This window comes from Neopelma chrysocephalum, unplaced genomic scaffold, assembly GCF_003984885.1.
Source record: "Neopelma chrysocephalum unplaced genomic scaffold, ASM398488v2 Primary Assembly neopelma1_87, whole genome shotgun sequence".
In the NCBI taxonomy this organism is placed as follows: Eukaryota; Metazoa; Chordata; class Aves; order Passeriformes; family Pipridae; genus Neopelma; species Neopelma chrysocephalum.
This window is the reverse complement of record NW_020897749.1, coordinates 1,329,320-1,356,097: the sequence shown is the minus strand read 5'-3', so window position 1 is coordinate 1,356,097 and position 26,778 is coordinate 1,329,320. Positions and strand designations below refer to the sequence as shown.

Here is a 26,778-nt window from a genome sequence, read left to right as displayed (position 1 = left end):
GCTATTAAACACCCAGCATCAAACAACTTGGTGTTAATCAAGCTGGTAACTCAAATCCTAAGAGAGGCTTAAGGAATGAGCTTTATGTGTTAAGAAACACAAAACCTTCAGCTCTCAAGACTAAGACAGAAACTACAGAAGATAGGACACTATGCCCTCAATTTAAATCCAGAAAGCCTGTAATATCTCATGGTGAGTATATTGATATATCATCATCATCATGGCTAGGCTTCGCGAACGAAGATTTGGGAAGGGCTCTACCCATTTTTCATGCAAGCGCGTTGGTGGCTAAAAAGGCCAATACGAGAAAGGCAAGTCCGGTTGCAAAAGACACAGCAGAAAGACTCCTTAGATGGTATATTCTGCAAGGTTCGATTCTTTCTGCGTTGTCTTTTCTCCTCAAGAGTGATCCTGCGTGCCTTCTCAAAAGCATCAGCAGCGTTATAAATGGTCTGTCTCCAGGCCTCCCGATTAGAGGCCAGAGTGGACCAGTTATGGTGATCAATATGCCCGAGGCTGAGTTGTTGCTTCAGGGAGTCCTTGTATCTTTTCTTTGGAGCTCCTCTCTTGCGGCATCCAGTGGCAAGTTCACCATAGAGCAGGATCTTAGGGAGGCGGTGGTCCTTCATCCTAGAGATGTGCCCTGCCCAACGCAGTTGCGTTCTCAGGAGCATGGCCTCAATACTTGTGATTGCTGCCTGTTCGAGAACAGATGTATTGGTCACATAGTCTGACCAATGGATGTTAAGGATTGTACGGAGGCAGCGTTGATGGAAGCGTTCTAGGAGACGCAGGTGGTGGCGGTAGATGACCCATGATTCGGAACCATATAAAAGAGTAGACAGCACTATGGCTCTGTAAACACTGATCTTGGTGCTTTTCTTCAAGTGTTTATTACGCCAAACTCGTTTATGGAGTTTTCCAAAAGCACTGTATGCCTTCGCTAACCTATTGTCTATCTCCCCATCAATCTTACCATCTGAGGAGATGAGGCTGCCTAGGTAATTAAACTGTTGGACTGAATTGAGTTCTGACTGGCCGATGGTGATGTGGGGACGGTGGGGGACTTCCTGAGGTGCAGGCTGATGGAGAACTTCTGTCTTCTTTAAGCTGACCTCCAGCCCAAAGAGCTCAGCAGCCTCTGCAAAGCAGGATGTTAAACGCTGCAGAGCTGCTTCTGTGTGGGCAACAAGGGCAGCGTCATCAGCATAGAGCAGCTCCCGGACAAGATGGTTTAGGGTCTTAGTATGGGCCTTCAGTCGCCTTAGGTTGAATAGGCTTCCATCAGTACGATATCGAATGTAGATACCGTCCTGATCATCGAGGTCTGCCGAGGCCCTTTGAAGCATCATACTGAAAAAGACTGTGAATAGGGTAGGAGCGAGAACACAGCCTTGTTTCACACCATTCTTTATTAGAAAGGGCTCAGAAAGTGTGTTGCCATATCTGACTTGGCCGTGCTGATCCTCATGAAGTGAGATGATCATTTTAAGGAACTTGGGGGGACAACCTAAACGTTCCAAAATCTGCCAAAGACCTTTTCTGCTCACAGTATCGAAAGCCTTGGTGAGGTCGACAAAGGTTACATAGAGACCTTTGTTCTGTTCCCTACACTTCTCTTGCAGTTGTCTGAGAACAAATATCATGTCTGTGGTGCTCCTGTTGGCTCTGAAGCCACACTGACTTTCAGGTAGAATTTCTTCTGCTATAGCGGGTATTAGTCTGTTCAGGAGTATTCTTGCCAAGATTTTGCCAGCAATGGAGAGCAGAGTAATACCACGGTAATTTGAACAGTCTGATTTAGTACCTTTCTTCTTATACAAGGTGATGATGACTGCATCACGAAGGTCTGAAGGTAGTTCGCCTAGTTCCCAACAGCGCACCACAAGCTCATGAAATTTAGCATGGAGTGCAAGGCCCCCATGTTTCCAGACTTCAGGTGGAATTCCATCAACCCCAGCTGCCTTGCCGATTTTCACCTGCTGTAAGGCCTTGAGGGTTTCTCCTAGAGTGGGGGCAGTATCCAATTCGTATTTCACTGGTTGTTGTGTGATGGACTGAATTGCTGAGTCTTGTACTACACGGTTGGTACTGAAAAGAGTCTGAAAGTGTTCAGACCATCTATTCAGAATGGAGGTTTGATCTGTCAGAAGCGTTTGACCATCTGCACTGAGTAGTGGGCTTTGGACTTGGTATGTAGGCCCGTATGCTGTTTTCAGGGCCTCATAGAATCCTTTGTGATCCCCTGTATCTGCACATAGTTGAGTTTTTGCAGCTAGATCGGTCCACCATTTGTTCTGGATGTCACGGAGTTTCTGTTGGAGCTTGCTGCAAGCAAGACGAAAGGCTGTTTTTCTAGCGTGACAGGAAGGCAGTGCAAGATGTGCTTGGTGGGCGGTTCTCTTCTTCCTCAACAATTCCTGGATTTCTTGATTATTTTCATCAAACCAGTCCTTGTTCTTCTTGAGGGAGAACCCTAAGGATTCTTCAGAGGATTGCAGGATGCTACTTTTAATATGCTGCCAAATTGTTTCGGGAGAGGAATCTGCAGAATCTGTGGAATGGTTATCAAGCTTAGTTTGAAGGTTTGCCTGGAATCTTTCTCTTACTGTGGCTGATTGGAGATCGTTAACTTGGAGTCTTCTCCTTGGGATACTGCCCCTCTTGGGTTTGAATTTGAGATAAAGGTTGAGTTTACAGCGCACAAGCCGATGGTCTGTTTGACATTCTGCGCTGGGCATCACGCGGGTATGGAGGACATCGCGGACATCTCTCTGTCGCACCAAGACATAATCAATGAGGTGCCAATGCTTAGACCTGGGGTGCATCCAGGTTGTCTTCAGACTATTTTTCTGCTGAAAGATAGTATTGGTGATGGTGAACTGTTGCTCCGCACAGAATTCTAGCAGAAGTCGACCATTATCGTTGCAGTTTCCAACACCATGCTTGCCTAATACTCCTTTCCAGGCTTCAAAATTCTTACCTACTCTGGCGTTGAAATCACCAAGGATAATGATCTTATCATCTGCGGGCACCTTTTGGGTAAGACAGCGCAGGTCAGTGTAAAATTTATCTTTTTCAGCAGGGTCAGCTTGGAGAGTTGGGGCATATATACTGAAGATGACAACGTGTTGCTTGTTGTTTAGTGGAAGGCGTAGGGAGATAATGCGGTCAGAGTGACCTGTCGGCAGATTTTCGAGTTAGGGACAATGGAGTTTTTGATCATGAAGCCGACACCTGAGAGATGTTTTTCGGTTCTGGGCTTACCTGACCAGAAGAGTGTGTAACCGGCACCATGTTCTCTGAGGCTGCCTTCCTCGTGAAGGCGAACTTCACTGAGAGCAGCAATGTCGATGTTGAGACGACCCAGTTCATGGGCAATTAGGGCAGAACATCGCTCAGGACGACCACTATTGGCAGAATCGAGCATGGTTCTGATGTTCCAACATGCTAGATTTAATTTGAGTACACCTTTGGAGGCAGGTGCATGCCTTTGACTTTTGCTCTTTGTGCGACCGCATTGGAAGAAGATGCCCGTCGGTCTGCGGTTAACCAACCGGGTGAAGGTGGAGATGAGCTTTGTTTAGGCCACCTTTTCTAGGCCCCTCTCCGAGTGGAGCAAGCAGTGCTGTCCTTGAAAAGGCTGCTTGGTCGTTCAGGGTGCTGCCCCAAGAGACTCTCATCTCCGTCAGTCTCAAATGACCAATATCCTGAACCGCCTGTATGCAGGGTTGAGTCTGCGGCTCCCAGTGCATCTTTCACCTACCGTTTCGACCCTCGCCCGTCGCTACAGGACTTTTTGCATGTGGGTAAAGCCTTCAAGCCTGCGCAATGGATTTTTTAGGTGAGATGCAGTATGCGCGGAACTGAACCCACCCTTTAATCCTGAGGTTCATCTGCCAGGGCCGAGCAAGCTTGGACGGTGGCAGCGAGGTCCTCAGGACGTAGGTTTGATTAGAGTGACCTTCTCTTAGATGGATGGCCTTACAGGGCTAAGCGAGCTCCATCTGCCCGGGTTTGGGATGAGAGTTGTCCTTCTCCTAGGATGACTGCCAGAAGGCTAATGAGCTCATCCTGCCCAGGGATGTAGTTTATCTGGTCCTATGGTTTTGACCTGTCTGGCATGGGCGACCCTACCGAAGGCATGAACCCTCGCCAGCATAGCTCGCAACCACACAGGGGTACATAGGCTACGTTCCTGTTAGAACGATTTGGGCAAGTCTTTTATTTCCAGTAACAACCCTTTGTCCTGCCCACTCTTTCAGGTTGTAACAGAGCAAAGCAAATATAATATTGATATATTGACCTCAAATAAAACCCACAAAAAAAAAAAAAGGCAGCTCAGCAATGTTTTATACATATTAGGGTAACTAATAAGCATTTTGAAAAATACTCCTGCTTAGGTTTGCTTCTACTGTAACATCAGATAAGATTTGTTTGCATTTGTGGCAAAGGCTGTAATTAACTTGCAAACACATTTCAGATATCAAGTGTCCACTCTTGAATATAAGTTCCCATTGGGCTCCAAAACTACATGCTACAATCTACAAGCATTTGAGCTTTAAACCAATGTGTTTAATTTCTGTTTGATATTTACCATGTTTTATCATGCCTGAAAGATACTCAACACTTAAAATCAAACTGTATTAATATCAACTGTTTAATGTGTTCTCAGTGACACAAATGTGGCATAAAGTACAACTCCCTGTCCCAGAGGAGGCATTTTATCTGTTCATTCCAAGCACTAGTTGTCAGGTGAGTGTGCTGTGCTGACTAGTGCTAAGTGGATTTCATTCACAAGTACACCATATTCTGACAAGTCTCCTGCCCCCTCACACTGCCCATAGTAAATTCTTCTGTATTGTTCCTGCCACAGACTGCAGTTGAGCAGAAGGTAAAACAGGTGTGGTTTTGCAACAGGAGAAAAAAAAGCCAGTTTTCAGCAATTTTGATATTTACTGGATCCCTTAAAGTAGTCCAATGATCATATACAAACTACTCACTGAGATAAAAGGCACTTGAAATTTTTATATTATGTCACGAATATTTCTAATTTCTACAAGAGCAGAGGACAAAATTCATTATTCATGTGATAAAACAAAGAGAAGCTGTATCTATGTAAAAGACAACCAAAAGCAAAAAGATAACACATACCACCCTACACTTCTCAACACAAAACTATCTGAAACAGCTCAAGTGATTAACTGGATCTAGGATTAACCACATGCAAAAGGTTTTTTCTGTTTTCTCCGCCGGCACTAAAATATGTCTCCCAAGGAAACACCTCAAAATTCTGAAACAGATGGCAACACAAAACAGAAGAGTTATCAGATCAAGAAAAATACACTTGAGCCCTGCTTTCTTCTCATCAAAAGAATCAAAGGAGGCTTCCACTAACTGAAGGCAGAAAGGAATACTATGCAGAAAGGAATACTATGCAGAATGTTGCAAATCAGAGTAAGGAGCATTACTATAGGTTTCAACATGCCTTTGGAAATTCTTTTTGTTGACTTTGAAAAGTCTTCATCTGAACCTGTTACGTGGAACAGTAATGTATGTGGAATATTTTCTTATAAAAATGATATCAATGTAGTAACCCAGACAATCCTCACAACACTGGGAAACACATCGGGTACGTGTTCTCAAGCACTACTTATCTGTGTAACACCCCAGATTAATTAGGAGCTCCACTTTCCAGCAAGAGAAGATGATTCCAAGAAGCTGGAACAGGGGGATTGCTCTGCCCCAGCGCCAAAGTCTGAACCGCTCGCAGCAGAACCGCGATCTGTCGCCCATGAGCACTCACACAAAAATGAGTCCTGGGGCGTGGAAAATCATAGCAGAAGGAAAAATTACTGGAATCTGCTTTTAAGAGGGGCACATTCCTAGCAGGCATGTCCAGGCTGAAGAGTTGTGTGTCCAGTACTGCTGCCAGTGCTTCCATTACCTCCGAGTGTCCAGGAGAGGCTGCTGATCCTCCTGGTCAGCCACCAGGACCACTCACACCAATTTCAAACAAAGGTTCTGGGGTAAATAAAAGCCTACTATTTAAAGTTGTTTAAGCTCACTGGATACTCATTTTTAAACAGATTAAGTGATTATATAGAAGCTTACCAAGGTATCTAAAGAGACATGTCTTCCAGCAAAAAGAAAACCAAGCAGGGCCTGCCTTTCCCACAAGGGTGTCCCAGTGAAAATGAGAACCTGGACATGGGGAGCTGACTTAAAGCATTTACCATTCTGCACACCTACCTAATTAAACACACCATTCAATCCTGAGTACTACAGACACTGCACACTGCTGGGTTTGGGGGAACATGAGAAATTATAAATAGAGATTTAGGTACCATAACAGATACAGGTCATAACCCTGTAAGATTCCAAGTGTAAACACTTGGAATTTGCCTGGGATTATAGTTTGAAGATAGATGATGTCAAAAGTTGAGGTCAAGTAGAAAGCTGAGTCTTGTTGGTTAACACAGTGACATAGGTTAAATTATCATTGAGCATTTAAAAACAAACAGGAAAAAAAACCCCTTTTTTAAAAAAATTACACTGCTTGTTGCATTAAACATCCTAGATGACAAAATAACCCTATTGTTTAACTCAAGGGACTCCTTTTCCACTGAAGAGAGTTTTCAGGACATAACAATGTTTCTAAAATAAAAAGAAATTGAAAAGGAACCACATTTTTCGTCATTTCCAGGGAAAGGTAAATAACAGGAACACATTACAATAACAGTAACAACAAAGCCATGTAACCTAAGTAGAGAGGTGGGTTTGGTTTAATGTTTTCATTTCTGTATTGGTTTTAGATATAAAAGTTTTAATTTCTATATCAGTTAAGTTTCATAATTTAGTAAGTGTTGAACAAACATCACTAATGATTCTGAACACATTCAGTTCACAGGGAAGAGAAGGATGGATCCTCATCTTCCTTGTGATATCTACTAAGTAGAGAGCAGTCAGCATTAATGACACATTCAATTTTCCCAGAGGAAAGCCTGCAAATCCTTGAAGAGCAAAATGAGGGAAAAAGGGGGATATTAAAATTCACTGATGTGACGCAGATCAGACTCACGATACTCGCATTCAATATTTAACGATTCAACACACGCTAAAGCATTTGGGACATGTCTGAATCAGCAACTCACTAAGCCCCAAAGACACGAAAACAGTAAGACTTGCACTTAAACTGTGAAAAACCGAGCTTTGTTTGAAGGCTGGCACACTTTGTGTCTGGACTGATCTTTTTCCTTACTGCTGGGACAGGACTAGTCTCAAGTGTCAACAGGTTCTTGATACATGATCAGTTATATCCCACCAGACTATTTTGGGGACATTCAAGGATAGAAGATCAGAAATCACATGCAAAGTCACAAGAACTCGTAGTATTGCAGTGCAACAACTTAAAAGAGACCGAGCACAGTTATGTTTAATGGCCTACCCTAATGCAGTTCATGGAAGCAATCCAACTGGAAGAAGGATACGGGGTGGGGGGGTGGGGTATTAAAATAAATAAATAAAAGAAAGATCTAAAGGATCTCTCACATCACTGCCTCATCCTGAAATACAAATCCAGTACACATTGTACACGACTTGTTTTTGCAGCAGGAGACAGCTTTCATGTAACCAAAGCTCATTATTAGAAGATCAAGGTACAACTTAACTACAGAGCTGTCTGAAACACTCAGGATCAAGACACAGGCAGTTATTTACAAAGCAAGCACATTCCTGGTACAAAGATTGTCTTTAATAGCACACAATGTAAATTCAATGAAATATTGCAATCAAAAATGCAAATATGCCTGAAGTGCACACAAACCTCTGCAGTTTCCAGCTGTTTGCATGAGAACACTGAGGCTCCAAAGAATATAAAGCAAATACATTTGCATCCTGAGACTAATTCAAATATAATAATTATACATGCAAAGCCTACAACACACTCACACTTCTTGGCAGCCACTAACACACATGATTAATGTTCAGTGCACAGACATTACACGTAAGGTTAATCCCTTAAAATCAAAAAACACAAGTACATCTGCATACTTCAGCCCATTTCAAGCAAAACTGCAAAAACACAAAATGCCTCTTGAATTTTTGAGGGACAGGAAATAGCAATCTCAAACAGCTGTACCAATTTTTGATCATTTCCTTCCAGCTGAATGCAAAGCCAGAAATCCACCTTCCATTAATGTTGTTGTCATATGTCAAAATACAACAGCAGCAAAAATTTTGGTGAATTAGTAAATTAAGACATCAAAACTCAATAAGTTAATTGATAACAATATCTGATCTACACATTAGTATTAAAAAAAGAAAAAAGAAAAGGAAAAAACAAAACCCAAAACCCAAGTTTCTGCAAACTGGTGCCACTGAAGAACATAAAAATGTGATCTGTAAGGGTCTACAGTTTTTTGAATTTCAATTTTTAACTAAATTGATGTTAGTACATAAAAACCGGAAACTGTACTCCTATCAATCCCCAGCATCCTAAAAACAAACACTGGAATTTATTCTCTTTATTCAGGGCAGAGTGACAGAAGGCACCGAGTAATCCCAGACCCTGCGTGTATTTTTTTTTAGAAAAGAAAATACCTAAAAATGATCATCAACATGTTGTCACAGAAGTAGCAAAATTTGACAACATTGAGGAGACAAAAGTAGTAACACAAACCATAACAATTAAACCACAAAACACACGGGAAAGAGGTAACTGAAAAAAGGTCGATGATATTAACAACAAGCAAAGATTTCCGAGGTAATAGCAAAACAAGCTATCAAATTTACTTAGAGGTCCAAATTTACTTGCAGGTCCAACTGGCTCCTGCACCTCCACCTCCATAGCTTGGTTAGTCTACAAGGGAAATAATCCTAAAGATAACAGAAGGCTGATTAGACTGAAATTAAAACTAAGTATTCAGCATTCAGGCACCAGAAATACTCATCCAACCTTAATCCTCCCTCCCAGCTCACATCTCTTTCTGGTTTTCTGCTATGTACCAAATTATCACCACCCAGCATTGATTTGTTGCCTTGTCCAGATGATTCTCATATGCTATGCTTTTATTTTCCTTTACTGATATTAAAGCATTTAACATGGGTGTATTCATTATCTGAGGTGATTTACTTTGAAATAGAGGGGGAAAAAAATCATTAATCTTGTATGCTGGGATCAGCCCTAACATCTTTTCCCAAAAGCTGTTTGAGATGTACACATTGTGCCTTTCTGTTCCTCAGTACCAATTTAAATGAGATAATATCAGGGAATTCGTTTCAGACACAGTCTCTTTATTAAACTCCTCCAAATTCAATTTGTTATCAACAGGTCTCGATGACACATTGTTCTTGGAACTGCTCATCTGTAATTTTTAAGGACTGCAGTCACTAAGTCTTGCTTTTATTAACAGGGAGGGGAAAAAAACCCAAACATCTCCAGTTTAAGGCAATACTTGATCACTGTACTCTCTTGTGTTTATTTCAATTAAGAAGTAACATCCCTTTTCTGCAATGCTCTTATATGTCTTAAACTTTTCTACACAACCAGTGAAAATCCAGTGACTGTACCAAATTTCCTGCTTTCCTCATGTTTCCTGCCTCCTTCCAAAATTAGATTGAGCATGTTAAAGATGTTTCACAGATGTATTTTCCTCTAATTCATTTATTACACCGTGAATTTCAATTCTGACTCTGCCTTTTTCTATTATTCAGAAAACATCTCTGATGAAAAAAATCTGAAGAAGATATAGTTGAACTATATCCTTCCTAAATCTTCAGTTAATCCAGTTTCCCAAAGTATTTGGTGTGTGACAGAATATATCACTGCAGAACTGGTTTCTGGGCACACACTGAAGTGCAGTGGAAAATGATGCACATCAGGAAGTTACACTGTTTACATTGAAACAGCAGATTTGTGTCCTCATAATCAGGCAATCAGGTTAATTTATAATGGTCCTTCTTCAAGCAGAAGTTAATTTGATAGACTTGTAGAAGAAAAAAATAACATAAACCCCCTCTAGCAGTTCTGGAGCTTAGCTGTGACAGATCAGTGTCTTTAACTCACGTTGCAAGAGAAAATTAACACAGGAGGTTTAGGATACAAAATGTAACAGTCCACCTGAAAATAACTAAACATCAAAGGTATTATGCAAAGAATTAAAGAAGAAAGGTTGATTAAATACACTGTGACCATTGCCAAGTCTGTAAGAGTGCCAGCTACAAAGCTGATCATAGCGAAGCTGTCTAACCCTTCTTACTCTGCGTTATTTTCAAAGACCAAGACACCACGTGTTCAAATACAGCTGGAGCAAACCTGGGCAAAATAGCACCTCTCTTTCTGGTTGTTCTCCCTTCCATTCTGCTGGGCTTTGTGTTTGTTTGTTCAAGAAAAGCAAAAGAGAGAATGAAAGTTTACAGGACTTGAAGGAACTGACTTCACTCTCGCGCCCTGGGCAATATATTTTAGGAAGAACTAAATTCTATCTACATTTCACAAACCACTACTGGTTTTATAAACTAATATGTTAATGAATGTGACACAGTCAATATCAAAACTAATCAGTTGTCCATGCATGTAAACAGCTGCTCTTGCCTGTTTTTCCTGTTTTTCAACCCTGCCTGTGAGCAGGGCAATCAACTTACTTCAAAACTCTAATTAGTTTTGCTTTCACTATGGTTCATCTCTGTAAAGAGATGGAACTACTGAAACCTAAGTAGTTCCCAGTAAGTTCTCCTTACCTACATAATATATTCCCAGCTGTCTTTTTAGTAAGAACTGTTGAAACTTTACAAAATTTGACCATGATGAACCTCACTACTGGTTTTCTTACAGTGAATTTGTACATTTCAAATGTTTCCCCAATCTTAAAAAACAGGATGATAAAAACTTAGTAAGATATGAAACAATCTTTAAAGAGGGGAGAGTGGAAGCTCAGACATCACAGCTCCGTCTCTAAGATATCTGGTAAGCTTAAAAATTTCACATCACAAGAAAAGAAGAATTCAGAATATAGTATGTGAACAAGGATATCACAGATTGGGAAGAACTGATTATTTTGATATTTGCTTCCATTGTATCAAGCACCACAACTTCCAACAAGCACTCTGAGCTAAAAACCAGCATCAGTTCCTCTCTACAGACTATTTTAGACTGGCAGACTTTCTCTGGATAACCTGCTATGTCAGATAAGAAAAATAACCAACAAACAAACAAAAAACCCCAAAACAAACTAACAAAAAAGGAAAAGAAAAGGAAAAGTCTTCATTGTTCCTCCTGGCTAAACAGAGCCACTCTCACCAGCGTGACCCTTCACAGGAAAGCAAATAAATACAAATAAATAATACCACCACATTAAATGCTTCAGGGAAATTATGGATCCCTTCTTTCTTGCAAGAAACCCATGCTACCATTTCTCCAGTCAAACCATTATATGCTGTATTTAATCCACGTAGAGGCCTTTTACTGTGCTGGCACTGAACACTTCCCCTGCTATGAGAACCTACAAGTCCACGAGACACTGAAACAACAATGCAAAATTGCAACAAAGGTTCTGAGAGTCTTCTGAAAGTATCGCTGCTGATAATGACACTTGCCAGTTTCAAAGCAGAACTTAAGTGCTTCACTAATTTGAGTGCTACAGTTTACTATCAATGTTTTCCAGTGTAAAAGCAACCTGATGTTTTTAACAACTCCTAGTCGTCCCATACTCAGTTTCCATCCGTGACCCAGCAGCAGGACTCCTCCCACGAGCACTGGGCTAAGAGGACGCCCAAACTGAATCCAAGAAAAGAAGAGTTACTGACAGCCCTCCCTGAGGACTGACTTTCTCTGGAGACTTCAGATACAGACACAAGCACTGTCTGAAATTGAGACTAATTAGCCTACAAATGCTGAAGAAAATGTAGCTAACAGATACACTGCTAAGACCTGCATTCTCCTCCTCTCACCACAGTGGGAATTCTCACCAAGGGACAACCTCTGAAGGACACATCCCAGGCACACTTGTATTGCCTCACCTTCACGAGGTGTTTCTGTGGAACTCCGTCCAGAACTGACTAGGATTCAGAGCAATTACTTAGGGATCCTGCAAAATCAGACAGAGTTTTGCAAGGACATAAAATTCCACGGGTGAATTACCCGCACGGAAAGGTACAACACGATGCACACATCCTTCCTGGAGCAGCTGTTTTCGAAAGCCAAAAGGGGCTATAAATAGAGTGTCACTTGATTGCCAGTTCACATGAAACTAAAACACGGAGTAAATAGGAAACAGCAATTAGTTCTCAGATGTCTTCCTTCAATACAGAGTCACTTTCAATGATTCTGGTACTTTGCATCGCAGCATAACGCTATGATTTTACCCCCACTATGCCATCACCATTCACACAGACACCTCTTCCCTCTGACACACTATGAACTGCATTGGTAGTTATGGACTTGCTATAAGGGTTTTCATTTGATTTGATGGCTGAAAAACAGCAGTAAACAATGAAGATATATATAAACTTCTTAATTTTGTACTGACATCCATAATGGCTTTGACAAATTTACCAAAAAAAAAATCCACCCAAACAAACAAAAAGCAAAAAAAAGTACGTGGGCAGTGCCTCGAGTCTCCCAATACTGTTTCTAAGTAAAAATGAAATGCTTGACTTGCACTTGTTCTGTCAGCCACACTGCTGACATGCTACTTAAAAAATTATGAATAGGAAGAAACCTTCCTTCCCATTCAGACCAGGTCAGCAATGACCAACAACCAGGGCTACCCATTCAAACAACAAAGCTCCTACATGGAACTGCCGAAGTCTGAAAAGGAAAAGACCCACATATACATTAAACTACAGACAAAAAGGCACAACGGCGGGCCTGTTGTCTTGTAAGTCTGTACACAAGCAACTACATCTGGTTTATTAAGGCCATAAACACCACTTTGAGCAAAAGTGCAGTGGCTCCACAAGACAAGCATGCCATGTACCAACCCCTTCTTTAAAAGCAGGAGTCAGTAAGGACTGAGCATCTCCTGCCACCGCCAACATGGATCTCAACATAATTCAGTGGGAAGGCTCTCCCAGGTCCTATTTTCTCAAGGCAATAAAGCTACTGAAGTTGTTTAGGTTAAATGAAAAACAGTAAATGCGAGACCTTAACCTTAAGCCACCAGAGGAATTTTGTTCTTAGCTAAAGTTATGTACATTTTATTGGATCTCCAGAAAAGAGATCTTAGTAAATCCAGGAGGATGATTTCAACTGATCAAATCTTAATACTTCAGCTGTCAGAGACACAATCATGCAATAGCAAAAGGAAAAAGACCAAAAAGGTCTTACAGCACTTCTTCAGAATCTGCACACTACGATCCTAATTTTAACACTGAGTTTTTCTGCTCTGACTGGAGCAGAAAAAAACCCAAACCAAACAAAAACAAAATAAAACTAAAAAAAAACCCAACCCCCCCAAAAAACCCAAATTCAGTCAGAAGGATTGATCACTAAAAGTTAGGACAATCCTCAGCTAAGACTTGGCCAAAAGCAGCTGTCAAGACATAACGAAAGTCAAAAGCAGTTAGACCATTGGGGTTTTTTTTTAATTTTAGGATTTCAAAATTCCTTTCCAAGGGACTTCTGTGCATGTGGGTGCTACAGACACACACACACACCCCTCGCTGGTGTGAAAATCAACCAGCAATGACCTTGATTTCCTTCGGTGGATTACTGAGTGCTCAGGGACCACGGGTAGAAAACCACCGAGTTAGGCTCGGTAATGTGATATCCCACCTTAAATTCCACCATGAAACAAGAGGAAAACCAATACCGTCCACGGTCAGAAACGCCTGGGAGGCACGAGAAGACACACGTTTTACAGCGCTGTAAATCAGCTCCATCTCGAGCACTCGGAGGTTTCGACTTAAAGGCAGGAATTGTTTTGCCACTCGAGCACAAAAGAACAACCCGTTTTCCCTGGAGAGCTGCCCCCTCCCTCCCCAAAAACCCGCGGCGGCACTACGATGGATCGCCACACCTCCAAAGCCACGGGAATAAATATTGTGGAGTGGGGTTTTTTTTTAATATTTTCGGTAACGTTTCGCACGAAACCTGCGCCATGACAAAGAACACACCGATAGTTCCTTCTACACCACAGGAACGTCCCCGCGGCCTCGCGAACTGAAAGTAGCGCTGGGTGTAACTTCCAAAGTGGAATCAACCTGGATAGGGTGTGGGAGCGAGGGCAGCGCGGGGCTGGAGAGCCGGGGACACAAATCCCGGCTGGATCGGGCGGCACCGGGCGCGTCCCGGCTCCCGAACCCCCGGGAACACCCCGGGGTCGCCCGCGCCATTATCCCACGGGCGTTCGAGCGCTTTGTTCCCGGCAAACCCGGACCCTGCCCGGCCTCCGAGGAGGATCCCGGGGCTATTCCGAGCCGCCGCCGCCCAAGTTCCCGGCTGGATCCCCGCGTGCAACAGTTCCTCCGGGAAGCGGAGGGACCGCCGGGTCCTGGGGCACCGCCGGGGGTTGGGGCGGGGGACGGAGGTCCCGGAGCACCCCCGGGGTGGGATGGGATGGATCGAGCGGAATGTTGGGGGGTGTCCAAGGAAACTTGGGAGCTGCGGGACGGCGCGGCCGAGGGGCGGAGCGGCGGCGCCGGGAAGGGGCTCCCGGCCCCCTCCTCACTTTCGCGGGGCGCCAGGAAGCGTTCCCACCCCCCGTTCCGCCCGCCCTTACCGAGGTAGTGCCTCCGCAGCAATCCGGGCTCCTCCAGCCCCAGGCTCCGCTTCTGCACGTCCCAGAGCAGGTGCGGGCAGCGCCCGCGGGACATGGCCCCGCGCGGTGTCGGGGGGAGCGGGGCGGAGATGGATCGGGATGGGGGTCGGGATGGGGGTCGGGCCGATGGAGCGCCGGGACGGGCCGGCGCGCGCGATCACCATGGGAACCGCCGAGCGGGCCCCGCGCGCGCCCCGCGCCCGCCGCGCGCCCCGCCGCCGACCGCGAGCCGGGGGGCGGGGCCGGCAGCGGGACACGCCCACCGGGCACGCGGCGGGACACGCCTATCGGGGGGGGAGCGGGGGCGCCGGGACTGACGCGCGTCTCGCGAGAGACGGTGACGTCACTCCGCCCCCAAGTGAGGGCAGGCGTGGGCGTGGCCGGCCGCCGAACCGGCTCTCTGGAGTCAAACCGGGGCGAAGCCGCAAGACCGCCATCTTGGGTTTGGGTTCATTAGGGTTCCGCCGTGCCGGCCATCTTGAGCGGGAGAGTGAAGTCGTCCTGCCGGCGGCCATCTTTGAGCCGGGCGCCGGTGCCCTTCCCGCGGGCGGACGGCGCGCCAGATCTCCTCAGGGGGCGGGGCCAGTCCGCTCAGCCAATGGCTCTGCGCTCGGAGCCCCGCCTCGCCCCACCCCCTGGGGGGACAGCCAATCAGCGTGCGGGGCCGGCGGGGGCGCGGCCGGCGGGGGAAGGACGCGCAGTCGGTCCCCGCTCTCACCGCGGTCCCCTTTGGTCGCCCTCGTTCGGTCCCCGCTCGCCCCGCTCCTCCCGCCATGGCCGCCGCCGTCGCGGGGCTCCGCGCCTCCTACCACCGCCTGCTCGACCGCATCGAGCTCATGCTGCCGCCGCGGTTCCGGCCCTTCTACAATCACCCGGCGGGTAAGGCGCGGGGGGTCACCTTGGGCGGGGAGCGGGAGCGGGGACGCGGGTGCGGTGGCTCCGCTCCTTAACGGGGACGTGGATGTGTCTGGGAAGGGGAAATACAAAAAGGCAGGCGCCACACGGGTGGTCCCAGCCGGGTGTCGCTGTCACGGCGCTCGCGGGGAGCGGCGGCGCTGCCAGAGCCCGTCCCGGGGAATGCGATGCTTCCAAAGGAGCCTGGAGGCCCCGGCAGCCAAGTGGATGTGCTGGGGAAACAGAATAGAAAATAGGCTCGTAGAATCACGGCATGGTTCAGGTTGGAAGGGACCTTAAAGATCATCTCGTTCCAACCCCCCTGCCAAGGGCAGGGACACCTTCCACCAGACCAGGGTGCTCAGAGTCCCATCCAGCCTGGCCTTGGACACTTCCAGGGACGGGGGAGAGCGCTGACAGGGCTGCTGTGGGTCAGGAATTTCCCTGGAATGAGCTCCCCTCACCTGACCCACGACTTGCCTTTGCGTGAGCAAACACGGGGGGACTGTGTTATTAGGGAGAAGCCTATTGTAAAATGATCTCCTTCGGTGCCATTTACGTGGTGTTTGTCATGTAAACAAACTGTGTCGGGCAATTAAAAGCAGTGCTCGATAAAATCCTGGAATTCCATAGGCTGCTGTTCCCACTGTTTCGTGTCAGTGGGATAGGCATCCTTGACTCTTCACCCACCTGGAATATGCACTGTGAAAATGGACTTTGGCTTTCAGTCTGACCTCTTGAAATGGTTCTTTCTTGGAAGGAAAATTGTTTCTCTACAGAAATCACAAGGAGTGAAAAAACGGCAGTTCTCAAAATGTTTGGTTTGTACTGAATTCACTAGACCAACATATTTAATATTAATGTAGTTTTATGTATGAAAAGCCAGTATATCCAACACTTCCATTGTAAAGGTGCTGAGAGACACATTCAATCTGTGAGAAAAGCAGCTTCCAGCTGCCTTTATTGGATACAAGGCACAGAAAGCACTGGGAATATCTGTGTTCCTTGTTCACCAGACCTGCAGTAGTAACTGAATAAGGCTTTGGGGGTTCTCTTGCAGTGCTTTTCACTTCATGGAACTGCCCATGGGCCACTTTTGTTCACCACCATAATGTTGTAATTAATAAATCCTTTTTTATGGATTCTTTGTGTGTGTGTATATATATATATATATATATATACATGCACACACATCTCTATCTGCATGAAAAAAGCCCTAAGCAGGTACTGAAACTGAACCTTTGCCACTTCTGATTCAGCTCTGAACGTCCTGAAGGTGTGTCTGCGAGAAAGTTATGCAATAGATGTCACTCTGACTGGGAAAAAAAAAGAAGTAGGTTAAAAATGAAAGGCTGGCATTTTATCTCTGGTGATATCCTGATTTCTAGTCTAATTTAGGAATATAAGTGTCGTTGTCGTGAAATTATGAATCACTTGTGAGGGATGGAGAATGTGCTTTCTTCTCTCCTGGCACAAAGAAAGCTTCCAGTGAGATAATTGATGCCTGGTCTGAAAATCTGTTTCTTTGGCTGGCATTGCTGGAGGACAGTGGAGGGCCTGGCACACCAACTCCCCAGACTGCCACAGGAAAGCCTGGGCTCAACTTGTCCCCCCTCCCCTTTGGCCTTTTGGGTTCACTTTGCCTGATTAAACCAAAATTTTCAGCACAAAGGCTTCTTGCATTTAATAGAAGTCATAAATCCTATAAACTGGTCACACATGCGATATCCAGATGAGCCTCTGCTATTCCCCCTGCTCTGATATGCTGCTGTCAAATTCCTCCTTGGGAAATTCTGGATGTCGGGATCAGGGAGGAGCTCTCCCTGGCTGGGTGCTTGCTGGAGTGCTTCCAGGAGAGATGTTCTGCTCGAGGCATTTGACAGTATTCCCTGATTACCAGCTTGGATTGGTACATTCCCTTTGTACCTTCTTGCATTGTTTCTTACTGCTGTAGTCAGCAGTTTTAAATGATTGAGTTATTTATCTACTATTAATAAAAATTAACGTCAGTCTTCTTGAAAACTTTAGTGGCTGTTTATGGAATGTCAGTTTAACAATTTATACTCACCGCACATTCTCTAGTACTCCAAATCTGAATTTGTCTTTTAGAATAAATTAAATTATAGAGATTAAAGCCGCTTACAGAGGGCCTCTGTGAGACTGATTTGTAACAATCTGTATTTGCAGCCTGATGCTGCTACACTGAGCAGCTGCCTAAGAGAACAGCAACTTAAGTTTGTATCTTTAAAGAATAATACTGTATTTATTCAGCAATATTAGATAAAAAGTAACATGCTAGTAGTTATTAACTGCAGTGTGAAGCTTGATCACAAGCAGCGTGGGTTAAAGAGGGCTTTATACAAAGCTGCCAGGCCAGTTTTTGTTGCTTTTTTTGCCCTGCCCTTTTGAGGTCCTAGTTGCCTTTAAGGTGACAGAGCACTTGATATTTGTAACAGTCTTATCCCCCCAAATTATGAGTTGCTTCACAGGTGCCTGCTATAGAAACCCAGCGGTTTCCCCGAGGCACAGTTTTAAACTTGAGGGTGCTTAAAACAGAGAGCACAAACAGTTGCTGCAAGGTCTTTTTAAGGCTGCATTGTTAGTGAAAAAGTAGCTCACATAAAAAGCAAGCGAAGTCCTGGCGGTTACTCATGTGTAACACGTTTTACACCTGTTACACGTTACTGTGAAAACTCGGCTTGGTGTTGGATGTTACCAGAGTGGTGAACAGTGGCACACTGAGACCTAAACCCCGTGTTCTGGTGGAATTGGAACCAGTGTCCTGACTTTGGGTCATGGGTTCCCATTAAAGACTTGGAACAGTAGTCTTGGATTAATGATTTCTGGCACGGTTGTAGCTGTGGCTTTACAGTGCTTTGTTTTAACCAACCAGTTGCCACTTTGGCACCACTGCAAGATACATGTATTTGTAAGAGAGCTGTTTTCCCCCAGACCCCATTGCATTGATTTTTCTCCCTTCCTCCTGGAGATTTTTAACTCTTCCTCCATAATCCTCCTTTGCCTCCTGGTAGATTCCTGGCGTGTGGGTTTGAAGCCTTGTTTCTGCCAGGAAGACAAGGCTATTGAGAGTTGCAGGTTAGAGAAGACTCTCCTTGTGACACTTACTGCTGCTTCTATTTGTGATTTGTGTTCTCACTTGAACCATCCAATGCCTGTAGCGTGAAGAGGTGGGCTGTGATTTCGTAAAGGAAGGAGGGACTGGCTTGTTACAGTCCTGGTAATAAAATATGTTTGAGTTTTAGTTTACAACATTCAGTTTGCAAAGATTTAAAATACTATTTCTGTTAGTCCAGCTGTAAAGTAAGTTTTAATCATTCTTTGGAAACTGTATTCACTATTCCTAGGCCTTATCCTAACTCTTTTCACTCATAAATCAACTTTGCCTGCTCTGGTGTCCTCAATTGCTTAAAAATGGACATGCAAAATCCTACTTATCTGTTGCAGAAGTGTGTGGGCTGATTCCACAACTGAAGGTTGATGCACTGAGTCGATGAACTATGGATATAAGGTGCTAGAGCTTGTACAGTGGTAGAAAATGTGCTAATACACACAATTCATTATTAAAAAAAGCCCCAAAACAACCCAAACTTACTGTGGGTATTAAAATAGCTACATCTCACTGAATAATTTAACTTCTTTTCTGTTTCCTCCCCCACTCCCTCAGGTCCCAAGACAGTGTTTTTCTGGGCACCGATTATGAAATGGGTAAGTATAAGATCCCAGCTGGTGTCTGGGTGTCAATCAGCAGCAATCCATTCGAGAAAGCAATAGTTTCCCAGCAGATATCTGAGCCTACAGAAAGATTCAACACTGAGGCTCTAATTTTTAATATATGTGGAGGAACAAAATTAACCTTGGTAACCCAGAGCACAGCATGCAGGGAGAAAATGCTTTGTGGAAAAATTGTACTTTTCACTGCAAGTTTCACAAAAGCTTTCTCTTGTGGAACATTAACTCCAGGTAGGCATGAGCTGGCATAATGCAGAACTCCTAAAGCATGTATTTCTTCAGAGATTGAGGAATTTGAAGAGTATCTTAGGGAAGCGAAATTCCTAGGCCTCCTAAGCTTGAAGGGAGGTTAAAGCATGTCAGAGTGCAAGGTGGTCTTGAGAAAACAGAAGAAAAAGGCAGCTGCCATTTTGGCTGTCAGTGGCTCTCTGCCTCCTGTGAGGTTCCACTTCCCACTTGGCTACACCTCTGGGCTCTGTTTGTGTCCAGGTGAAGTATTTGCCTCCTCCTAATTCACTGTACTCCTCCTAGTTGTTGTATTGCCACAGATAAAACAAATGACCTCCAAGCCCACAAAGCTGTTTGATCTCCTCGTTTCATAACCGGCAAGGATGTCACCTGCTCTTGCTCTTGCCAGCTGGTTCCTCACTTTGCCATTGTGAACTCCAGCTTTTCACAGGCCACAGGCCTTGCCTTATGGTCTAAGCTACAACTTGGTTTCTTTGTCAGTCTAGACTGGAGCTGCAGTAACCATGGTCAAACCTTCCCCTTCCTCAGAGGTTCTCCCTGAGCCTGGGCAGCAGGCTGGTGTCAACTGCTGCTGTGTCAAAAGAGCTGATACACAGCTGCTTTTTCTCTTGTGAACACGCAGAAATACTTCTCTAAGCTCACACTGGGTGTCTCCACTAAGAAGTTAAAAAAGACTTTCCCCCTAGATAGCCAAGGCACATTTACTGCAGGTACCCAGGAGTGCTCAAAGTCCATCCCTCCCATGGCACCAGTCCCATAAGTGAGGCAGCACACGGGAGTCTCTTCCCTTGATAACTGGTTTCTTGATTGGAGCCAATGGAGTCCTTAGTGGCAGTCATGGAATTAAAAGCATTAGGACTCTCTTATTTCTGGGATTTTGGTTTTGGGGGTATTTTTGTGGATTTTTTTGTGAACTCCTGTAACATGACTATGAAATTATATGTCCAGTAGAGGGCAATAACACAACAAACAAATCAGGCAGTGTGTTTACTACTAATGCTGTCAAGTAGATCAGCCAAGCTATCCCTCAGTTCACCTGGAAATTTTCCACTTTTACTGAAATTATATTTAAAAACAAGCACTTTTATCCCCTTTAAGTGAAGCTGAGTGAAGACTAGGTGGTGTCACACCTACATCTTTACCAGCAATATCTTAGCCTGAACTGTAGGACCTTATTTAGATAAGCGTCTACTTGTTGCTTACAACAAAAAAACAAGTTTGGTTAAGAAAGAAGCTGTGCTAAAATTAACCTTGCTCTTGAATTAATAAAAAATTGCCACTGCCTGGGATTTTATTGCCAGCCAGTTGAAACCCCCATAACTGTGTCCTTATCCCTACCACAAGGGACTGGAAGTGGGTGGTGTCTCCAGGAGTCTAATTGCTCACACAATGCATCCCATCTCCTGCATAATACATGTAGCTGTGAAGCAACTTCCCCTTGTAAATCCCTTGACCTGTTACAGGAGGTCCTGCACTGGTGCTCACTGAATTTCTCTTTACAGGGTTTGGTGTGTGCTGGACTGGCTGACATGGCCAGACCAGCAGAAAAGCTCAGCACAGCACAGTCTGCAGTACTAATGGCCACAGGTAAAGCCACAGTTACTCCATGTTTTTGCCATCTCTGAACCAGAATACACTCCTTTCCAAATCCTCCATCAGCACTAATCCACTTCTATAGAAAGGCTTTAACTATAACATGCCAGCTCTCACTATTGCTGTTGGATGATAGTTCTGGGACAGCTGTACACTTTTTATCAAACCTGTAAGTGTTCTGTAATCATGTAAGTTTTCTACATGTGTCTTAATTTGGAATTGTCCAGACCAAATTGCTAAGAGTTAGGACATGAGTTTCATCCCTTAAGTTACCATGAGACCACTCATTCCTATGTGACCTCTTTTGCTTCAGATCAAGTAATTTTGAAATCAGGCCAGGATATAGTGACCTTTTTTAAACAGGCTTTAGGGATTAAAGAATGGTAGGGTGTTTACACTAACTGGAAAGAATCTGCAGATGTTACAAGGAATTGGAAGCAGTGGTACATGGACTACTGCACTGCTGTCTGCCAAGAATGTTCACACTGGCAGAAGCAATAGTCTGTAATGAGAGAATCATTTAGGTTGGAAAAGACCTCTAAGATCATTGAATCCTACCAATAACCCAGCACTGCCAAGCTCACCGCTACACCATGTCCCTAAATGACACATCTACACATCTTATGACTCCACCACTTCCCTGGGCAACCTGTTTTGATGCTGACAACCCTTTCAGTGAAGATGTTTTTTCCTGATATTCAATTTAAACCCCATCAGTGCAACTTGGGGACATTTCTTCTCGTCCTGTCTGTCACTTGTTCCCTGGGAGCAGAGCCCAAACCCCACCTGGCTACAACCTCCTTTCAGGGAGTTGTAGAGAGTGATAAGGTCACCCCTGAGCATCCTTTTCTTCAGGTTAAACTATCCAAGCTGGACATACTACAGCAAAATACCACTACCCTGCAACTGTGCTCGAGAATTAATGTCTCTACTCTGTAGAGTACAGAGATTTTTGGTTGATATTCAGACTACGATTGACCTTACTGTCTAGTTATTTTGGGAAAATGCAGTACATACCTGTAGCCATCCCAGTGGCACTTGCTGCACTTATCACTGAGAAACAGGTAGTTATGAAAAAAGCAGTTGTCTAACATGAAGTTGTAAAACTTGTCTACTTAAACTGGCCCATGTATCAGTCTCCAAACTTAGGGAAATGTCCGAGTATTTCGCTTTAAAGGATTAACATCTTTAAACCTTCCATTTGATTCAACAGGCCTTATTTGGTCACGATACTCTCTAGTTATTATTCCTAAAAACTGGAGTCTGTTTGCTGTGAACTTCTTTGTTGGCTGTGCCGGTGGCTCTCAGCTCTTCCGGATATGGAGGTAGGTGTTGAGAAGGGCTTCTCCACCTTCTCTAACTGAGCATTCAAACCACCTCTTCTTAACCAGGAATTCATAAATGCTGCCAGCCTCAATGTCAGTGCATCAGGTAAGAGGAGCTGCATGATTAATTAAACACTGCACAACTCTTTTGCTGTGTTCAGTTGGAGTGAAGATTTAAATATTTTCAGTCCAACTAGAGCATGTGTTAAGGAATGCTCCATGTAAGCTGCAGTTTCTGGGTCTAAGGCATTTTAAAGCTGTGGTTCTGACTGACAAACAGCCTAGACTTTGTCCTCATAAGCTGTGCACTTCTCTCAGCTTTCAGCACTGAATCTTGTCAGTTCCAGCTGCATCAAAGGATTCTTAAGCAGAGCAGCACTTTTCAATTTTTTTTAATTATTTCTTGAGGGAAACTTAGGAGTTTTCTGGCTTCAGGACTGGCCAGGAATGTAGCAAACTTAGCTAGTCTGGAACTTTTTACATGAATTAAGCTATCCTATGCTGAGTTTCCACCCTCAAGCCCGTTGTAATTTTAAACCTCCTCTGCTGAATAGATTGTTAGGAAGACACTGTTATTGTAACTGTTATTGTAACTATTCTATTCTTAGCCTGTGCTCTTTTTTTTTTCCTATAGGTATAATCAGGAGCTAAAAGCAAAACAGCAAGAGCAGCTGCAGTAAAGAGATGTTTAACCCAACAGGTCAAATCTAACAACGCACAAGCCCATCCCCATGGGACCCAGCTTCACTAATTTTAATGTGCTTTTCCTCAGAAAAAAATCAAAGAGGGAATTTAAATGCCTAGAGAGCAAGTGTTTTCTAAGTGCAAATAACAAAAGTATCACCACACATTTAAATAAAGGGCGACCTTTTAAATCAAAGCAAAATTGTGTGTTTGTATTGTCTCTTTAAAGAGACACTGACTGTGGATTGTGCCTGGAATGAGTTGCTGGGTCTCACCTTATCTGACTCCAGGAGTGACACGGTACTGGTGACAGCCAGAGCCTCAGACTGAAGTGATCTTTCCTGTCACACTCAGACCTGGGCAGGGGTTTACCACATTTTCAGAAACCAACAGTAGCATTCGTATTTTGTTCCCTGATGCTCTTCCCTGGTATCTAAGGACATTCTTTTCAGCTTCAGTTATGTGTATCTTCATTTGTTTCCCAGCCACCACTGCCTCTAACAAAAGAACAAACTAGTATGTGCCACTGGTGTTTTAGCTTCTGTCATCCTTTATAACTCGAGGCAGAAGAGCATTGCATTGAAGTACCAGAGCTCAGGAATTCATATCCAGGGGAGAAGATGACAGGGACCAGGTAGCTTCTTCAGGATTGAGCTTTCATGAAAATTAATGCCTTGAAATACTGGAGTTTTGCAAAGTCCTGTTTTATGTCTCTCTCCACCCCTACCCTCCTGTAGCCTCGTGAGTTATCACTCCAGCATGGCAGGGGTGGAAAGGAACTGCACCTTGCTGTGGCACTGATGGTGCCCTCCTTTCTCACCCTTTGTACAACGTTATATTATCCTGTGCAAAGCATCTGTGCAGGACACTCCCAGCAAAGCATTTTCCATTCTTACAAGGCATGCACCTGATACTCTGTCAGCTCTCCTTTTTTAGAGGCTGTCCCACAGTGAAGCCAGTAGTGTTCTGCTACAGTTCCACTTGCATTCCTTGGCTCTTCCAGCTGGAGCTGGAATTCACATGGGGTGTGAATTCCAAGGATGAGCTCTCCAGCTGTGTTGTTGCTGAGTGGACACAGACTGCAGTGACTGAAGAACATTGCCAGAGACAGAGGTGTTGTATTTCAGTCCCCCTCCCTTCCCAATCCTCAACCAGGTAAAATTCATCCAGCAAACCAGTAATGGGAAAAAAAAAAAGTGTATTAAAATATTCACAAGATTACAATACAAAACATGGAAGTCCATTCAAGAAAAAATATCCAAGATAACTGTTTCCAGATGAGTCTGTAAAAGCAAAAGCACTAACAGTTGGTACACTGGCTCTTCAAGTAATCAGGCCATGCAATGCATATCTAGCTCCCTCACACAGATTATACACCTGTCTTACAGGTGTTTGTTTTCTTGCACACCTCCAGGACAGAGGTTTACAAAAGACAAGTACCCAGGTACTCTGTTTTCAATCACATTTACCACGTAAGAACAGCTGGCATTGCAGGGAGACAGAAGACATTGCACAGCACACTGATCTCCAAAGGCATGGAACTTAGATTTTAGAGTGCAAAAATACCTGTAAATGAAAGGGCTTATTAGCTTTAGGGCAGTGAAGAGAAGGGAAAGAGAAGCCTCAAGAAGAGTATAATTGCTGAGCGTAGTTAATATGATTTTGTAGTGTCCCATATAAAAATGTCACCTAAATACTAGAACAGCCCAGAAGTCTTACCCATCTTCTCCACTTTGGTGGTTTTAAAGAGAAAATATTTCCATCACCTATTATACAGTAAGAGCATTTGAGGTCCTAGGCAGATACATTAGTAATGCAAAATTCCAAGACAAGATTTCAATACAGATTGAAGGTGTTTTGGTTACAAATCAATCAGTTTGTGCCCGACCTCAGCGAATCCACTCTAAGGCGATGCAGCTCCTAAGTTGCACATACACATTTACTGCAGTTACAGATGGTTACCTAAACAGTTCTCACAGGTTTAAAAAGTTTAAAAACCTAATTACAGCTCTTCTAGTCACAAACTGAAATATCACTAAAGCTTTGAGAGAAAACAAAACCCTGCAGGTCTCTGGTTATTAATGACACATCAGACAATGAGTTACAGGGACGTACTTGCCACCCTGTTATGGCTCTTAATGCCACCTCGTGAACATGGTGACCATCTTCCCCACAGAACAACTGCTGAAGTCAGAAGGGGCAGTGGAAATATGATGTACTGAGTACAGCTACCAAATTACTTCCATTGGTACCTTACAATTATTTGTAATCCTTCTCCTGAAATTCATTTATGGTACTCAAAAATAAGGAAGATTTCAGATTGATCCCAGTTTTGTTTGCGTGATGCATAAAAGAGAACTCATTGCAAGTCTTTTTCATCACACAGACCTTCCCCAGGTCCACTATCCAGGAGCAATGACCCACCTAGTTTTACTCCTTGAGGCTGCTGCCTCAAGAGGGGCACCTACTCCTCTGCTGGGCTGCTGCAAGCTTGGCATGCAGCACTTCCTTTTAAAATAGATGGTCCTAAAAAGAGCTGGCAGCAGTCCTACAGCAGGACAAGGGCAATGCCCTTCGTGCTCCTCAAAGTTCAAGCTGTTCTTTTCCACCTGCAAGGAGCAGCAGAGCAAGCAGAGCTAAACTTCTGGTCACCACAACGTCAGGATACAATGACCTTGTTTGACTTTAACCTCTGCTTGCTCTACCCATCAAGGAAGTAGAAGTCCTCTGTCTCCTGTACAGGTTATCGTCTCATTAAACAAGATAAGATAACCTGATGGACAGAAAGTTCACAAGTGTTGTCTCACAATGCCTGAAGTCCTTTTGACTTCAGTCTGTTACTTAATAGCTACATTGTTCACTTTTTCATGACAAAAAAAAAATTGAACAGCCCTACCACTGGAGAGGGATTCAGACTGATTTCTGCCATTCCTGGGGGAAGAGATTTTTGTTTCTTTCTAAAAAGATGTTCAGCATTTTTTAAAAATACTTCAAAGCTCATTCTGCCTTCACAAAGAGGACCCAAGCAGCCTTGCAAGGTACCTCCTCAGTCTAGGCAATATTCATGTACCTGTAGCCAGACAAAAGCTATGCAAGGAGGTGTCTCCTTACATCAGTCAGCATCAGCCAGATCAGTGTTTCTCCTAAAGTCCAGCACCAGATCAGCACATCTCCCAAAGTTAGCACCAGATTAGTGTGATTCCTAAAGTTAGCACCACATCAGAATTGTGCTCAGATTCTCCAGTATATTCCAGCAGGAAAAGAAACAAACATTAGTAGCAGAATTCAGAGGCAAGGCCAGCCCCAATCTTCTCATAGCAGCAAATTTTTGATCCCTCCATTCATCCCAATTCTCCCTCTTACTCGAAAATACTTTCTTGGGGAGAAAGATGGTGATGTACAGGGATGAACGCAGGTAGATCAAAATCAAGGTTCTCCATCAACCACATCAAAAGCATTAGTTTATTATTAAGTGTAAAACAAATGTTGGGAAGTAACAGCCTGATAGTTAAGGAAAGCAGCAG

General features: G+C 44.1%; 2 protein-coding genes across 8 annotated transcripts in view; one reads left to right on the top strand and one right to left on the bottom strand.

Moving 5' to 3' along the window:
- The window catches only part of DCAF6 (DDB1 and CUL4 associated factor 6), an 85,732-nt gene extending 70,882 nt beyond the window's left edge, over positions 1 to 14,850 (bottom strand). For 6 of the 7 annotated variants that reach the window (XM_027692645.1, XM_027692646.1, XM_027692647.1 and 3 more), the window contains exon 1: positions 14,721 to 14,850. In XM_027692645.1, coding sequence (XP_027548446.1) covers positions 14,721 to 14,814 — 94 coding nt within the window. In that variant the 5' untranslated portion in view covers positions 14,815 to 14,850. The remainder of the gene's footprint in view (positions 1 to 14,720) is intronic. The other variant, XM_027692651.1, reaches the window with a different exon arrangement.
- Positions 14,851 to 15,429: 579 nt separating this feature from the next.
- Positions 15,430 to 23,456, top strand: MPC2 (mitochondrial pyruvate carrier 2). The gene is made up of 5 exons (XM_027692666.1): positions 15,430 to 15,638; positions 19,339 to 19,379; positions 21,155 to 21,239; positions 22,459 to 22,570; positions 23,205 to 23,456. Exons 1-5 carry the CDS (start codon positions 15,533 to 15,535, stop codon positions 23,248 to 23,250), a joined length of 390 nt encoding a protein of 129 aa, XP_027548467.1. The 5' UTR covers positions 15,430 to 15,532; the 3' UTR covers positions 23,251 to 23,456.
- Positions 23,457 to 26,778: the final 3,322 nt, after the last annotated feature.

Bases quoted from the DNA above. Each gene is read 5' to 3' on its own strand.
- MPC2 (XM_027692666.1), top strand. From the start codon at position 15,533: ATGGCCGCCGCCGTCGCGGGGCTCCGCGCCTCCTACCACCGCCTGCTC. The intron at 19,380-21,154 runs GTAAGTATAAGA...TTCTCTTTACAG, and splicing joins GGGCACCGATTATGAAATGG to GGTTTGGTGTGTGCTGGACT. The intron at 21,240-22,458 runs GTAAAGCCACAG...TTGATTCAACAG, and splicing joins TGCAGTACTAATGGCCACAG to GCCTTATTTGGTCACGATAC.